The following is a 16,080-nucleotide window of genomic DNA, read 5'->3' on the forward strand; positions in this document are numbered from 1 at the left end:
AATTTACATGAGAACGAGTTTAACAATGATTATATTAAATATTTGTATTGAGATATGTATTAAATTAATTAAAATGTATATAAAGAACATATAGATTTAAATCTAAATTTTTAATCTAATAATTATTAAATTCATTCTTATAAGAATTAGAAACTTATATATCCATCCTTAATATCATCTCTATTCTGTTATTGACATATGATGTAATAAATAATAAATTTTAACAATTGTCCATGAATTTATATGGTTGTAATATTATAGTCCTTCAACTTTAAAATATAATATAAAACCCCTTCAACTTTCAAATTTTGCACAGTAAAACCTATCTGACTTCTAATTACTGATTTTACAGTTAAATGCTGACGTGAACAGATCCAGCGTTACGTTTAGTCAGCATTTTTCTTTCATTTCTTATGCAAAGTATAAAATTATTTTCTCTACACCTGAAAATTATTTTCTCTACGGAGAGTAGAAGATTCAATTTATACATGGCTTGAGAAAGAAAAGAGAAATGATGACTAGGCATTACACTGGAACTGTCCACGTCAATGTCTAACCGGAAAACCAGTGATTGGAGGTTAAAGAAATTTTACTGTATAAAATTTAAAAATTGAGGAGATTTTATATTACATTTTTAAGTTGAATGATTGTAATATTACATTTATAAAAGTTCAATGGTAGTTATTAAAATTTATCCGATGTAATAAATGCAACCAAGAAAAATGTATTCCAATGGCAAAAGCAATCTCTCTCTCTCTACAAGCCAAAAAGAGATGGAGGAATGCATTGAACATGACTGCCACTATCTAGCTAGGGCACTTCACAGAAGATACATCTGGCGGATTATAGAGTAGATTAAAGGGCAAGACTTCTTCCTATTTCCAAGTGGTTAAGCAGGTCAATCATCTCTTTTTACTATTATTTCTTAGAATCTTCCAGTCTACAATCCCTTAGCTGACCTCAACAACCCTACAAAAGCTAAGTCCTTTTAATGAACGTCTCTCCCAAGTAAAAGACCAGAAGGGTTAGGCATCTTGCCCCCCATGCCCCACACCGCCCCCCTCCCCCGCCTTTTTTGTTCCATAGCAGTGTAGAAAAGGAGATTTGATAGGGGATGGAATAATTTTGGCCAAAATCATTGTTTTGTATTAATTAGAATAGTTTAATTGATTTTTTTTAAAAAACTTTTAAAAGTATATAAAAATAATAAAATTTTAAATTTGAATTTTTTTTCTATTAATTATGAAATTCATCACTTAAATTATTGGAGGGAGAGAGTTACATTATATTATATATTATATTAACACATATTTATGTGGATTTTGGTTTTTTTTTTGTTAAATATTTTGGGCCATTTCTTTTTGAGTGTAAACATTGTGTTAATGTTAGGGTTCTAGCAAAATTTTTTTACTCTTCTTTTATTTCTTATCAAGTGAAAGTTGATAAAACATTAACAAATGCGAGATTGACAAACCAAATTGACCAATGGAGTTAAATGTCTCATGCTAAGAGAAAATTTAATAATTGGACATGTTCCTTTGGAAAAGGAAAATATCATCAAAGCTCTCCAAATTGCGACTTAAATAATGCACTTGATTGTCTTTCCTCAAAAGACTAGCTAATTTTTTCTTGATTGGAAGGAAACTTGAAGATGAGCAAGATTAATGGAGAGAAAACGATAAGCATAAGAATAAATCAAGTGTTGCATGGCCTAACAATTGACATTGAATAAAACTATCAATAAAATATCAAAGAAAACATTGGCACCAAAAATTTATACCAAGAAGAAGATGCAACAACCATTATACAACAATGTTCACCAAAATATATGGAAGGGATGCAAGAAATAGCCATGCAAATCAAGGTCCTTCAGTGCATTATTACCAGCAAAAACAAACTATAATTCTCACTACAATCTGAATCACATAACAAAAGATCATTGGCCTGTTCTCCAAACACTGGTCCTACTTTTTCACCATCACCCTGCTTTCGATTCTGATTTTGTACTAGTTTTTGCCTCTGATTTTGAGTCTGGTCTTGCTTCCACAGACTTGGTATCAGCTGCACAACATCCACCACCATGATGATGATGATGATGGTGATAGTGATGTCCATGATGATGAATCTGTTTCCCCTTAAGTTGCTTCCGCATGTCATATGCGTCCTCTCCATCTGCATAATACTTTGCCTCCACATCATGAATCTTATAACCCAATGTTTCTGTGTAGAGATTAAATGCTGCCCGGTTACTCTTCCTAACATGCAGTGAGACATACTCTGCACCAAACACCTGTTCCAAATAATACCATTGTGATGAGATAGAGATACACATTCACAACTCATTTACACACTAACCCTTTATCCAGTTTTGCACTTATAGTTGCTCTATTAAGACAATTTTCGAACAAAATTCCGACTATTTGCCACACAAACTACAACTACTTAACTGATCACATTGGCAATGTGGAAATACTCATTTCGCACTTTCAATTAAAAAAATGGTTCAGAACTTGTTCTTAGAAACAAAATAGTTCAGTAATATCAATCATATAAGAGCTTAATATCAGCATTTGTTCACACCAAAATATCTTCAAGAATAGTGAATTCATGGACCTAAAGTAGTCTGATACATATTTTGCATAATGATGCTCTTTCCTTTGGGGATAATCATGTAACACAATTCAACTACAAAAGTATAAAATGACATAAATCACATTCACAATCAATTCCCTTAATCAGAATTTAAGGGATATCCATTCAATCCCGAGTGGCATTCATTCAAATACAAAAACATGCGTAGCCATCAAACTACAGGCTTTTTCTTCTTCAAAAGTGGTACTAAAACTGCTTCTCAATTTCACTAATTTTATTAAAACGCTCAAAAAACAGAGAAATTTTATGCATTTCTTAAGCATTCAAAGGGTGAAAAATCAAATCCCTAATTCAATATCTTCACAAGAATTAAGCATAATACTTAACCTGTTCCATGGCGGTCTGTGCAGCGTTCATGAGCTTAGTGGCGAGGCCCAACTTGCGGTGGGTGCGGAGGACGGCGAGAGAGGTAATATGACCGTGACACTCGTTAGATTCTTCCTCCATCTTGGCTAAGACGTAGCCAACGATGCGGCCGTTGTAGTCCTCGGCGACGTAGAGGAGCTGGGGCCAGGAGAGGATGTGGTAGAAATAATACTTCATCTGGTAGTTTTCCGGTAGGCACAGCAGGTTACAGGCTTGCATCGCCAGTAGGTCATCTATTGTCGCCTTCCTTATGCAAACCATGGCTGGATTGCTGATTTTCTCTAGCTCTTTTCAGGGTTAGGGTTAGGCTTTTACGCTCTTTGGAGCACTCTGGTTTTTGCGAGAAAACGAGGGACGATTCAGTGTGGTGCGTGTGTAAGTAGTGGCTGTCAGACATAGGCTCTCGGTCCGGTTTACATCACAATTGATTAATTTCGAATTTAATTAAAATCATTTTAAATCGAATTAAAATAAAATTAAATCGATTTTAATTTGGTTTAAGTGATTTTTTTTTTCAAGTACGATGCCCTTGCTTCAATTCCAAATCTAAGGGATGCCCTTTTTTTATTTTAATTTATTAATATATAATATAAATTTATTTATTAAAAAATAAAATATAATTAAAAATATAAATTTTATATACTATTTTAATAATATATATATATATATATATAATTTATTAAAATTATAATATTTAAATATAAATATAAATTAATTTTTTTAATAAAAAATTATAAATTCAAAAACTTTTACTATCCCTATTCAAATCCCTAGTTTTTAAAATTTAAACTATTGATTTGATTCTGATTTGAGTCTGAAGTCAGACCGCAATCAAGCTTAGTGGCCTTTGGGTAGAGGCTGTTGGGCTTACCCACTTGGGCCCCAATTTTAAAAGCAGTGCTCTTTAAATTTTGTACCTTCACTTTTTTCTCCAATATATTTTGAAATTATTAAAATCGTGGAGATTTAATTTAATTCTTTTTATTATCTAAATTCACATTTTTAAATTTTAAATTATATTGTAAAATTATTAAAAATAAGTTATGCTAATAGAATTTTAATTTTTTTTTTCCAAACGTTTGAGGTTTGAGAAAAAAAAAATCAAAATTAAGATCAAATATTTGAATTGCAGGGGAAAGTTTCTAGCACTGGAAAATTTACATGAAAAGCCCATATTATCACGTCAAGCAAAGATGATTGTAAAAGTATCGGAAAATTACACACTATCTTACATCATTAATCTATTGAACAATTATTGTTTTTTTTTAGTAGGGAGATCGGAGAGTTGAACTCAAATTTAACTCTGTCAAGTGAGTGATATGCTTACAGTCACTAAATCAAATTATTGTTTATCAAAGATAATTATAAAAGAAGTGAAAAATTACACATCATTAGTCTATTAATCAAGTGCTATTCTCTCATTTCTTGAATTTCCACACTCTGATTTCCCTGCCATTGTGTGTAGTGACCACCTTCTTCATCCCAACAGCCAAGCATGTGATGGAAGGTCGAAAACTTCGAGGAATTTGGTCGACGCTGGCATCGCGGGAGAGCCTTTTCCCTATTCTTCTTTTGATCACTCCATGTGCATATCTAGAGGAGCTTGATGAGGCATCATGATCCATAACATAGCTTGAGAGAACCTCACCAGAGTCCTGATCCAGAATACGTAGCACACCATCTATTCCTCCAATTACCAAAGTCGATTTGTCATTGCTCAGGTGCTGCAAAGAATATACAACATTTGGACTCACTCGTGTCTCCCATAATCGTCTCATCATCCTGCAAGGAAACAAAGAAGAAGAAAAATATTAATCACAATCACTGGCAGGAACTTATACAAGGAACATGCTCGCCATAGTTTTCATTGAATTGCATGTAGCCGGCTTTCAGTTTTTGATTAATAACCCAATAATTCAAGCATTATATCAATTATTACAATACCAAGTTTTGATGATCAAGCCTACAGAAGAAAGCCTCTGTCATGTTGCATTACTCCTGCAGTCCTGCTACAAACTTCTTGTAATGCTAGAGAAGTCCTAAAACCCATATCACAGTTTTGCTGGGAGACTACTTAGTTCATGCATGGATGCAACAATGCACCAAAACCAATGTGCTAGCAGTACCATGAAGCCAACAAAAAATTTTTGAAAAAAATAAAAGTGAACTTGTCCTGCTGAACATACATATGAAGGGCAACAACAAAGACTGCCAACAAAAATTTAGTTTGGTTCAGAATGCTTGGTGTGCTAACCATCCAAAAAGCCCCATCTTAACTCTGGCAAAAACATCCCCTTAAAGTGGCCAAGATTGGTATCTAGGATATTAATGATTGGTATGTTACATAACAGCCTGCACACTTAGTGAAACAGAGGAATTGGGAGAGAGAGAGAGAGAGAGAGAGAGAGAGAAATAGATGAGAAAGAGATAGATTGGATGAGAAAAGAAGAGAATATTCAGAGATGACAGAAAAGTATTATTGTTTATTGATTCTTGGAATGAATCCCCTCTAGTACATTTCTCTTATTTACATAGCAAAGACTCCCTCTACAACAACTACTCTACTCTCCTCCTCATTCAACTACAGCTCCATTCTTACAGAGTACAGCCTACATTTTGCTGCTGCCACATCAGTTGCATTCTCACACACAAGCAGCAGAAGAGCTATTTTGGGTGATGCCTAATGCTACCACAACTAATATATGCCGAGGAATGAAACATAAAATTAATCATGCTAACGTAGCTAATTGATATAACATAATAAATATTTGGATCATGCCTGAAAGAAGATGAGCACCCACAATGAGCTCAAACTCATCCAGGCCCAAATAAGGCTTGGAGACTTAGAATGATTAAGCCCATTATGGGTAGTTTCAATTTGAGAAAAACACCACCAACATGGGTGCAGTTTTTATCACTTCCTTTACATGAAGAAGTGGGAGAGGAAGTATATGAGGCAGCCAGATAAGGAGATCAAAGTTGCAGTCTTGAAAATTGAAACAAAACGTGTTTTGGCTTGGCTACATTGCTGGGTGTTTGCATTGGCAGTAGGTGGTTCAACTTGGTACCATTTTTTGAAAGCTCTATCTCAAGTTATTTGTTTCTCAAGCTTTGTGGAGATTCACTGCAGGTCCAGATAACTCTTAGACCGTGAATGATGTCTATGGTTGGTTCATGTAATATGTGATCATTGCTTAGACTAGCAGTGCTAGGTTGAGTTCTATGGTTTATAAGCATGAAATCCTTTGATCATGGCTTTAAAAATTCAAACAATATCAAAGAATGAACTGTGAATTGTATACCTGAGGTCATAGCAAGATGTATATCCAGCTGTTGTTCCCGCAAATACTAGATGAGAACAGGGGTTGAAACACAAAGTCTTTATTCCTGTAACAGGAAGCTGAGTGAGAATTACGTCAAGTAACTTGCAATGCATGGTGCCTTATCAATTAAACAGAGAGTTTCACTGACATTTTTATTATGTCTCAAACTGGCTGATTAGATGTATTTGGAAAAGAATTAACATCCAAAAGCAAGAAGCCATAAGAATTCCACTGTTTTTCTCATAATATTTACATCCGTGTATCAAAGATAAGAAAGCAATTACTTACAAAAAGAAATGATCCAAGCATCTGCAAATATGGTATAAACAAATGACCATAGTACAATTATAATCAAAGTTATCCTTGATAGAGTGAGAAAAAAGTACAACCTGTAGAATCAGTGGGTCTCAGTGTAGTTTTCCACTGATCAGATGAATAACCAGATACTGTGATCCTCCCTAGAGAGGAACCGCTAAGAATTAACTGATCATCACCCAAAGATAAGCAAGTCACGGGCTCCGGATGCATCCTGCAATTAGGAGAAGAAAACAAAACCAAATGGAATCCTATATATATATATCTCCCCTGTATGAATGCAAGAAATCATGTTCAAACATAACAACAAAATACCAGTGGTCTACTGTTTTCCATCTTAACAGGGAGTTTTTTTGGTTTTAATGAACAATTTATTCACTTGCCAGTGTCTATCCAATTCATATGCACCTCCAGAAATTAATATGTGTTTCCAAGCATTAGAAAGATTTAATAGTCTGACTATAACATGACAAACCACTTTCCACTGTACTTTCATTCAAATAAGAGAACTTATTTACTATTGAAAAAAATCAATTCATTTATTTATTCATAATGCCATAAAGTAGTGGAAAGGAACAAAGAAAAAAAAAAGAATTTGTAACTGTACATACCTAATGATTTTAGAACATTTCCTACTGTACATGTCAAAAACACGAACTGTGCCATCCTCACATCCAACAACAGCTTCTGGATCAAGGTAACTTGAAGAAAAGAAATATATCAAATTAGTTTGAGTCAAGAGAAAACCGCACGACCTTGCACAAAATTGAAGTCACAAAATGATGTAATGATATAAATGAACTTCAAATCCACTAATATTCAATCAAACAAAATTTAGCATAATAAGAAAATTTGATGTTTACCGCATGCATAGACCCTTCATATATGTGCCTTGATGAGAGGGAAATGTACTCATCTGCCCATTGCGCCTCCATAAGCATAGCCGTGTGCCAATCAAACCAACAATCTACAAGAAGCAAAGGGTAAAGCAGTTACATCAAGTCAAGGACCATCAAAATGCGATGCTTTATAGTAATGACATACTTTCAGTAGTTTACCTTGCTCTCATCGAAATCAAAGTCAACTAAGGGGCATGAATCTGGGATTGAATATTCTTCGACACATTTGTAACTTTCTAATGACCAAAGACGCATAACCTACCATCATTGTCATGCAAATGTTAGCAGGATTGTATTATACAACACATATCATATAATTGATTTAGGAGAACATAAGAGACATGCCATGAAAATAATCACATAAAAAATGTCCTTGAATCATTTAGCCAGCAAGTATATAAGACAATTTTAATGACCTGAAATGCGATAAATGAAGCTTCAGGCGTTTGTGAACATTCTCATAAAAAAAAAGGTAACCTAATGCACGAAGCATCCCACACTTGTGGGGGCTGGAGAGAGTTAAAATCACTGTTAAACTAAGAGAGTTAAAATCACTGTTAAACTAAAATATTAGAAAAGTAGCTCAATACCACTCTTAAAAAGAAAAGATAAGTTCACCATGAAATCAAACAGGAAAGGCCAACAAAGATGTTAAAGCATGAAAAAAAAAAAGGAACAGTTGACTGGTTTTTGAGGTAGAAAATCTACTTCAGTGTAAAAACAAACAGCAAAGATGACTTGAAATCCAAACACACAGCATCAGACTTCAGACACCATATTAAGTCAAAAAGGAACATACCTTATCACCTACACCAGTAAGAATCAAGCCCATCTTCATTCGGCACTGGTCAGCCCTACCAGAAAGCAAGGTCAGAGAATAAAATACATAAGCTGCACACTCCTCCATGCACCAAATCCACCAAAGAAATCCAGATACATTAACAATTTTCAATTAAAAAGCCTAAGCTTTCATGATCCTTCCACAACAGTTACAATAGTTCTATCTACATCTAAAGAAACATCGGAAGATGATAAACTTATTAATGCAAATACATTCCCATTATCGTTGACATAAAATTTTCTCAGCTCACGGCTAGCTAACAAGCAAGCAAATGAGACAATGAAGGGGAAAAAAGAAGGGAACAATTCTAGTAATTACCTAACTGAATGGGCTGTCCATTGATCAATATGAATAGAAGGAGCTTCAAGTAAAGCTTGCCTATGATGCTCCATAGCTAGCTCCTCTAGATACCTACTCAGTGACTCCTCTAAACCGCTAGTACTACTTGAAAATCCAACAGAATTCTCCTTCAGCTGCTTCAAATAAAGCACTTGAAGTAACTTTGATCTTTTTATTATTGCATTCCTTTAAAGCAAAAACAGAATCAATTTTTCAGAAAACAAATCAAATTACCTAATTAATTCACAAATATCAGGGAACACAGAGAAGTAAAATAGAATTACCAGGATTTGCAAACGGCAGAACAACGAACGAGGTCAAAAAAGCCGAGAAATGAGAAGATGATGCAGAGGATATCATGGTCCAATAAATGAATTGCGGTTGGACCTCTCCAGCTCCTCTTCTTCGCCGGCAACCGGTTGCCGACCGGTGTCGGGCCCATTGTTGCCTCGTCACAAGGGCGTTTTCTTGCGCCACACTGACACACGTGCAAAGGTTATCTACTGGCAGAGGAGAGAGAAAGGGAGGGAGATAAACCTATGCTTCCGTCCTGCTCGGTAGGGTTGTACGTTGGGTTGGGCGGATTCACAATATCTCAAAATCAAACCGCTTAGGTCGATTTTGATAATATTTAAATTAAAATATAAAATTATATATATATATTTTTTTTGTTTTAAAATTAAAAAAGTTGAATTCAATTTTCATAATTTTTATTTTTTTAATATTTTTTAAATTATTATAATATGATTTTTATTAAATCTTTTTGTATATACAAATTATTATACATTATTTAAAAATTAGAATATACAATTTAATAAAAATAAAATAAAATAAAATAAAGTTATTCACATAATTTTTTAATTTATAAAACACAATCACGTAAATTCAGTTTAAGTTAAAATTTTTATAAAGTGAAATTCAAATTAAAATTTTAATTTATTATTATTTTTAAATTATAATTAATGTTTAAATATATAAAATTATTAATTTCAATTTGAATTTATTGGATTTGATCAGCTGAAATTCATTCTAATTTATCAAATTAATCGGCCCTAGTGCTCGGCCCTTCCCAGATCCAAATGGTGGCGTTTTTGTAATTAATGTTTTCTAGAAAAATTTTGTAATATAGATTTTTCGTTTGTCTTTTCCGGACCGGAATTTTAATTAATAATTTTTAAATATTTAATATTATTTTATTTACTTAAAATATAACATTTAAAATTTGTAAACATAATTATAAAATAAGTATTTTATATTATATCATTCATTAATTTATATCATATTATTGATCCCATTTGTTATCACTCTTAATTATAGAAATAAATTTTATTTCAAGTAAAATTTATGAATTCCTAAATTTGATATTATGAATTCATAAATTTGATGATATAAGTTAAAATGTAAAATTTATTTAAATTTTATATGATTTATAATTTTATAATTGAAATGTATTTATTAATTATATTTAATAAATAAAAAAATAAATAAATTAGTTAATAATATATTAATAAATATAAAATAAATTTATATTTGTCATAATATATAATAGAAAAAATTAAAAAAAAATAAGAACAGAGATAGTGAAAAGAAAAATATAAAAGAGAGTGGGAGACAGAGTGTGTAAATGATAGACTTTAAAATTTTGGAAATTTCACGTAAAAATAAGATTTTTATTGTTTTTGATAAGGGTTTTCTTCTCTTGTTTCTTCTTCAACTCATTGTTTCTGCAGCAAATTCTTTCTCTGATCTCTGCCATGGAAATTGCCACTAATGTTGGAGGTGCTATTCTCTCTCCTGTCTTTAAGACGTTGATTGATAAGTTGGCTTCCCAGGACTTGCTCAAGTATGCGAGCGAAGGAAAAGTCCTGACTGAACTCAAAAAATGGAAGGAGATATTGGAGGAAATTTATGTGGTGCTTGATCATGCAGAGGAGCAGCAAATGACGAATCAACTAGTGAAGATATGGGCAGAAAAGCTCAGGGACTTGGCTTACGACGTGGAGGACATTCTTGATGAGTTTGACTTCGAGGCTCAAAGGCGCAAGTTGGAAGCTGGTGCAAGAAAGGTACGAAAACTCATTCCTGCTTCTTATGCTGGGTTGAAGTTCAATGCTAAGATGATTTCCAAGATAAAGGAAATTACTACCCGATTAGAAGAGATCAGGTCGCAGAAAAATCGCCTGGATCTGAGAGTTATTGCGGGTGAGAGGAGCAGTAGAGTACGGGAAAGAAGACCAACAACCTCTGTGGTGAATAAAGAAGAGGTCTATGGGAGGGAGGAAGATAAGAAGGCGATACTTGAATTTTTGAATGCTAAATCAAGTGAGGCAGGTGTCTCCGTTATTTCCATAATTGGTATGGGAGGCCTTGGCAAGACAACTCTAGCTCAGCTTGTCTTTAATGAAGCCAAGATGAACTTTGATTTAGCGGCTTGGGTCTTAGTTGGTGATGATTTTGACGTTTTCAGAATTACCCGAACAATTTTCCTGTGGTTTGGTGGACATTATGATGGCGAAGATTTGAATTTTCTTCAAGAAAATTTGAAGGAAAGGCTGCTTGAGAAGAAATTTTTTATTGTCCTAGATGACGTTTGGAATGAGAAGTATGGGGATTGGACTCTCTTTCATGGTCCTTTTCAACATGGGGCAAAAGGAAGTAGAATAGTTTTCACAACTCGTAGTGAACGTGTTTCGCGAATGATGGGTTGTGTTCATTCTTATACTCTTAAGCAGTTGTCATATGATGGTTGTCTGTCTATCTTAGCCCAACATGCTTTGGGAGCAACAAATTTTGACGAGCACTTGGATCTGAAGGCAATAGGTGAAAAAATTGCCAGAAGATGTCAAGGGTTGCCTTTGGCAGCGCAAGCTATTGGAGGGGTTCTACGAGGTGAAAGAAATCATAATGTGTGGGAGAAAGTGTTGAGGAGTGACATTTGGAAAGAAGAAACTGACATTTTTCCTGCATTGCGGTTGAGTTACCATCACCTTCCTTCTCATTTGAAACGGTGCTTTGCTTACTGTGCTATTTTTCCAAAAGATTATCAATTTGATGAGAATGAGCTGGTTCTAAAATGGATGGCAGAGGGATTTCTTCAGCAACAGCAGGAATTGAAGCAAATGGAAGCCTTGGGTCATGAATATTTCCAGGATTTATTGTTAAGATCCTTTTTTCAACCGTCTACTAGCAATAAATCACTGTATGTAATGCATGATCTAATTAATGATCTAGCTCATTCTGTTAGTGGAGAAGTGTGCTTTAATTTGGATGATAAGTCCAAGAGCATAAATTCATATTCAAAGGTTCGCCATTCTGCATTCATTAGCTATCCCTATGATATCTCCCAAAGGTTTGAAGTTTTCAAAGAAATGAATAGTTTGCGAACGTTTTTAGCACTACCAAAATATTGGGGAAACTATTTAGCTAGTAACGTGGTGCATGAGTTGGTGCCTACATTGAAACGTTTAAGGGTGCTATCACTGTCTAGTTATCAATTTGAAGAGCTCCCAAGTTCAATCGGTGACTTGAAACATTTACGGTATCTTGACTTGTATCGCTCTGGTATCCATAGATTGCCTAACTCGTTGAGTAACCTTTGGAACTTACAGACATTGAAGTTACGCTGGTGTTATAACCTCACTGAGTTGCATGCAGGCATTGGCAATTTAAGCAACTTGATGCACATTGATCTCATTGGTACAGATAGGTTGGTAAAGATGCCACGGGAGATGGCCAATTTGACAAATCTCCAAACGTTGTCTAAGTTTATAGTGGGAAAAGGCTATGGACTTGGAATAAAAGAGTTGATGAAATTTCCTAATCTAGGAGGGCAGCTTCAAATTGAGGGGCTACAAAATGTGGTGAACATTCAAGATGCAGAGCTTGCTGATCTAAAGAAGAAGGAAGGTCTTGATGAATTGGCATTGGCATGGACTAATAATTTTCAAAATTCACGAAGTGATGAGGATGAATTACTGTTACTCAGCTTTCTACAACCTCATCAAAAGCTGAGAAAACTTTCGGTCAAATTTTATGGTGGTAAGAAATTCCCGTCATGGATAGGAGATCCCTCATTCACAAACATGGTGGATGTAGAGCTCTGCAGTTGCCCCAATATAATCTCACTACCACCCCTGGGGTTACTATCCAAACTCAGAAACCTGAGAATAGAAGGCATTGGTGGAGTGGCTGAAGTGAGTGTTGAGTTTTATGGGCACAATTCCTCTTCTTTACAGCCTTTTCCATCTCTGGAGACTCTTGAAATTCAGAATATGTTGGAGTTGAAGCACTGGGCTTGTTCTGATGGTCGCAATGAAGAGGCTGCTGGAAATTTTCCGAAACTTCATGAACTGACAATAATTAATTGTCCTAAGTTGGATGGGAAACTGCCTCGCTGTCTTCCTTCACTCAAGAAACTAAATATTGAAAAATGCCAAGAGATGATTCTCAGAAGCGTGCCTGATCTAACCTCCCTCACAACCTTAAAAATTAAGAGTATTTCTGGGCTTGCAAAGTTAGATGAAGTGGTTACACAGGCCTTGGTGGCACTTGAAGATCTGGTGATTTGTGGTTGCAGTCAACTGATGTACTTATGGCAAGATTCGACTAATTTAGATAAGCTTGCTTGTCTACACAATTTAGAGATTAGCCGCTGTTGGAAGCTCATGTCATTGGTAGCGAAAGAGGAAGGCCTTTTGCCTTGTAATCTTGAAGTTTTGAGCGTAGAGGGTTGTTGTGAATTAGAGAATCTGCCAAATAGGCTGCACAGCCTCGCATCTCTGAGAATTTTGAGCATCACTTATTGTCCAAAACTTGTGCACTTTCCCGCTACGGGTTTACCTTGCAGTCTTAAAGGTCTCCATATTCAATCTTGTGATTCTCTAGAGTCAATGCCAGAGAGCATTATGCAAGTCAGTAATACTAGCAATGAGAGAACTCATCTCGAGGATTTGCGTGTCATAGGATGTTCATCTCTTACATCCCTTCCAGTTGATGAATTTCCTCATTCGGTTAAGCGCATTCAATTTTGCTGTTGGACAACACAATTATTGGAGTCGCTTGATGATAGGTTCTCGCACCTTACTAAATTAGTAATACGCAACTCTCCCAAGTTAGAGTCTTTCCCAGAAAGTGGATTGGCCATCCCCAATCTTAGCCGTTTCACCATAGAAGATTGTGCGAATTTGAAGTCACTACCTAATCAGATGCAAAATCTGAAATCTCTTGTATCTCTAGCGATAAGAAATTGTGGAGGTTTGGTGTCGTTTCCAGAAGGGGGTTTACCGCCAAACCTAATTTATCTTTCCATTTTTTATTGCGAGAATCTGACACAGCCTATGTCAGAGTGGAGACTCCAAAGACTCGCCTCTCTTCAAAATTTGGAAATCAGAGGCACAAGTCCAAGTACAGAAATGGTTTCCTTTCCAGATGAGGAGTGCCAACTCCTTCCCTCTTCCCTAACCTCTCTTGCAGTCGGTGGATTTGAGAATCTGAAATCCATATCAAGGGGTCTTCAAAACCTCACCTCACTTGATCAGTTACGGATAAACTATTGCCCTAAACTTCGATCCTTGCCAAAAGAGGGCCTTCCTTCCACCCTTGCAGAATTGCATATCATAGAGTGCCCGCTTCTGCAGAAACGGTGCACAAAAAAGAAAGGAAAATATTGGCCCGACATTGCTAATATTCCCTATCTTCACATCTAAATAAAAATCCAGATAGAATCCTGCACTCGGGAAACAATGATGGTAGGATGAAGGACAAGGCACAACACAGATGAGGTATTTCTCTTTACGCTCTCCGACTTCCAGCTTGTATTGTATCTGATATGTATAAATTTTTTTGGCCAAAAAAGCAAATTAATTATCACTTTCATTCAGTTGTATGGTGTTTCTAACATAATAAAATACATTTTCTCTTTTTTATAGAGAAGAACCTGTAATTCGTTACAAAGATCCAAAGTCATAGCTGTGGTTTTTGGTTGCAGCAAGGGAAATTTGGTTTGGGCTCAGAGTTGATGTCATTGACGCTTGCTAGCAGCTGTTAAGAACCAATCGGTCTTTAACCATTATCGATTTGCTTATCTTTATAGGTAAGCTTCTGATTAAGCTAAATAAAAAAATTGTTCTGGGCTCTGAGAGATGTCTTTGTAACCCCATATTGACTAATATTTTACATATTATATTGTATAGGATTCAAGTGTTCACTCAACATCATGAATTGTGAAATGGTTCCATCACTTCCTTTAACAGAGGAACCTGCCTGACTCTTCCTGGTGGACTGGTCATCAGAGCTGAAAAGAATGGAAAAGGATTTCAGGATGGTCTGAGCTTGAAAAATGCAGAAAATGAGGCCAGCTTCCAGCTGCTGGGAGACCTGTCATGAGAACTTAAAAAAGTTGGATTTTTGCCAATTATTTTTCAATTCTTGGGGCCAGTCACAAATGAGGTTGCCAATTAGTATGATGATAGGTAAAGCAAAAGAAGCGGCATCTACCCAGATATTAAGGTATGCGCCCATTCATCTTTTGATGGTCTGCTTTAGTTTTGAATTAATGAATTCAAAAAAAAAAAAGAATGTTGATTCATGGAAATGCAGCAACAGTTTTTTCTACTATCAGGTTTTCAGAAACTGGTGTATCTTTTCTGTTTGCAGGCAATTTTCAGCGTACATTTTGAGCCTAGTTCCATTGTTGTGAGACATGAAATACCTCTTTTACTGCCTGTCAATTCCTCAAGGCAAACGGGGAAATCCCATCAAGGTTGTGAAGTTACATGAACAAGTTATTCTAGCTGAAAACTTGGAGCCACAAAATTCCTTCTCAGTGCGCTTAATGATCCAAAGCCATAGTCATCTTAAATATAAAAGCTGGCAAAGAACCTTAAAAGACATCTGTGTTTGACAATCCTTTTCCTGCTAGGTTGTGTCGTGACATTTCAAGGCTTGTATTCATATGATGTTGCTCTATTTGCCTTACTTTGAAAGTTTGAAAGCTCAGGGTTTAGTGTTCAAAGTGTATGCCCTTTGTGGGGCTTGCTTGGTGAAAGACCATGCAACCTGAGGAGTATATCTTGTATGTAATTCCAAATTTTATTGCAACTGAAATCACCCATCATGGAATTAAAGTTCTGCATTTGTGGTTGGAGGCCCTTGGTCTCTGCTACATGATTCAACGTTTCTTTCTTCTGTAATCTTGATGCTGAACCACGGTCATCTGGTTTTTTTCCTTAGTTTATGAGAATGTATGAATGTCCAATTATATGTACAATTTCAAAATCAATTAGCAAGGAGTTTTTGTGAACTGGGCATTAGCAAAATCAACATCTTCCACTAAATGAAAAAAATT

At 35.2% G+C, this 16,080-nt stretch overlaps 3 protein-coding genes across 4 annotated transcripts; 1 reads left to right on the forward strand and 2 right to left on the reverse strand.

The window, feature by feature from the left end:
- Positions 1–1,760: 1,760 nt before the first annotated feature.
- LOC110654753 (N-terminal acetyltransferase A complex catalytic subunit NAA10) lies at positions 1,761–3,470 on the reverse strand. Its single transcript, XM_021810859.2, has 2 exons — positions 2,980–3,470; positions 1,761–2,290 (listed from the first exon to the last, which is right to left on the reverse strand). The coding sequence occupies exons 1-2, from the start codon at positions 3,277–3,279 to the stop codon at positions 1,979–1,981; spliced, it is 612 nt and encodes a 203-aa protein (XP_021666551.2). The 5' UTR covers positions 3,280–3,470; the 3' UTR covers positions 1,761–1,978.
- A 754-nt stretch (positions 3,471–4,224) lies between these two features.
- Positions 4,225–9,287, reverse strand: LOC110654688 (F-box/WD-40 repeat-containing protein At3g52030). The gene is made up of 9 exons (XM_021810771.2): positions 9,020–9,287; positions 8,715–8,921; positions 8,355–8,409; positions 7,715–7,813; positions 7,520–7,623; positions 7,268–7,357; positions 6,731–6,870; positions 6,321–6,405; positions 4,225–4,800 (listed from the first exon to the last, which is right to left on the reverse strand). The coding sequence occupies exons 1-9, from the start codon at positions 9,175–9,177 to the stop codon at positions 4,437–4,439; spliced, it is 1,302 nt and encodes a 433-aa protein (XP_021666463.2). The 5' UTR covers positions 9,178–9,287; the 3' UTR covers positions 4,225–4,436.
- Positions 9,288–10,377: 1,090 nt separating this feature from the next.
- On the forward strand, positions 10,378–15,908 carry LOC110654697 (putative disease resistance RPP13-like protein 1). 2 transcript variants are annotated; one of them, XM_021810788.2, is made up of 4 exons: positions 10,378–14,515; positions 14,722–14,826; positions 14,927–15,242; positions 15,390–15,908. In XM_021810788.2, the coding sequence occupies exon 1, from the start codon at positions 10,490–10,492 to the stop codon at positions 14,438–14,440; it is 3,951 nt and encodes a 1,316-aa protein (XP_021666480.2). In that variant the 5' UTR covers positions 10,378–10,489; the 3' UTR covers positions 14,441–14,515; positions 14,722–14,826; positions 14,927–15,242; positions 15,390–15,908. The 2 variants fall into 2 exon arrangements, with proteins under 2 accessions (XP_021666480.2, XP_021666475.2); XM_021810783.2 differs by having other exon boundaries at positions 10,379–14,515; positions 14,663–14,826.
- Positions 15,909–16,080: the final 172 nt, after the last annotated feature.

The sequence above is a fragment of the Hevea brasiliensis genome, chromosome 8, assembly GCF_030052815.1.
Source record: "Hevea brasiliensis isolate MT/VB/25A 57/8 chromosome 8, ASM3005281v1, whole genome shotgun sequence".
In the NCBI taxonomy this organism is placed as follows: Eukaryota; Viridiplantae; Streptophyta; class Magnoliopsida; order Malpighiales; family Euphorbiaceae; genus Hevea; species Hevea brasiliensis.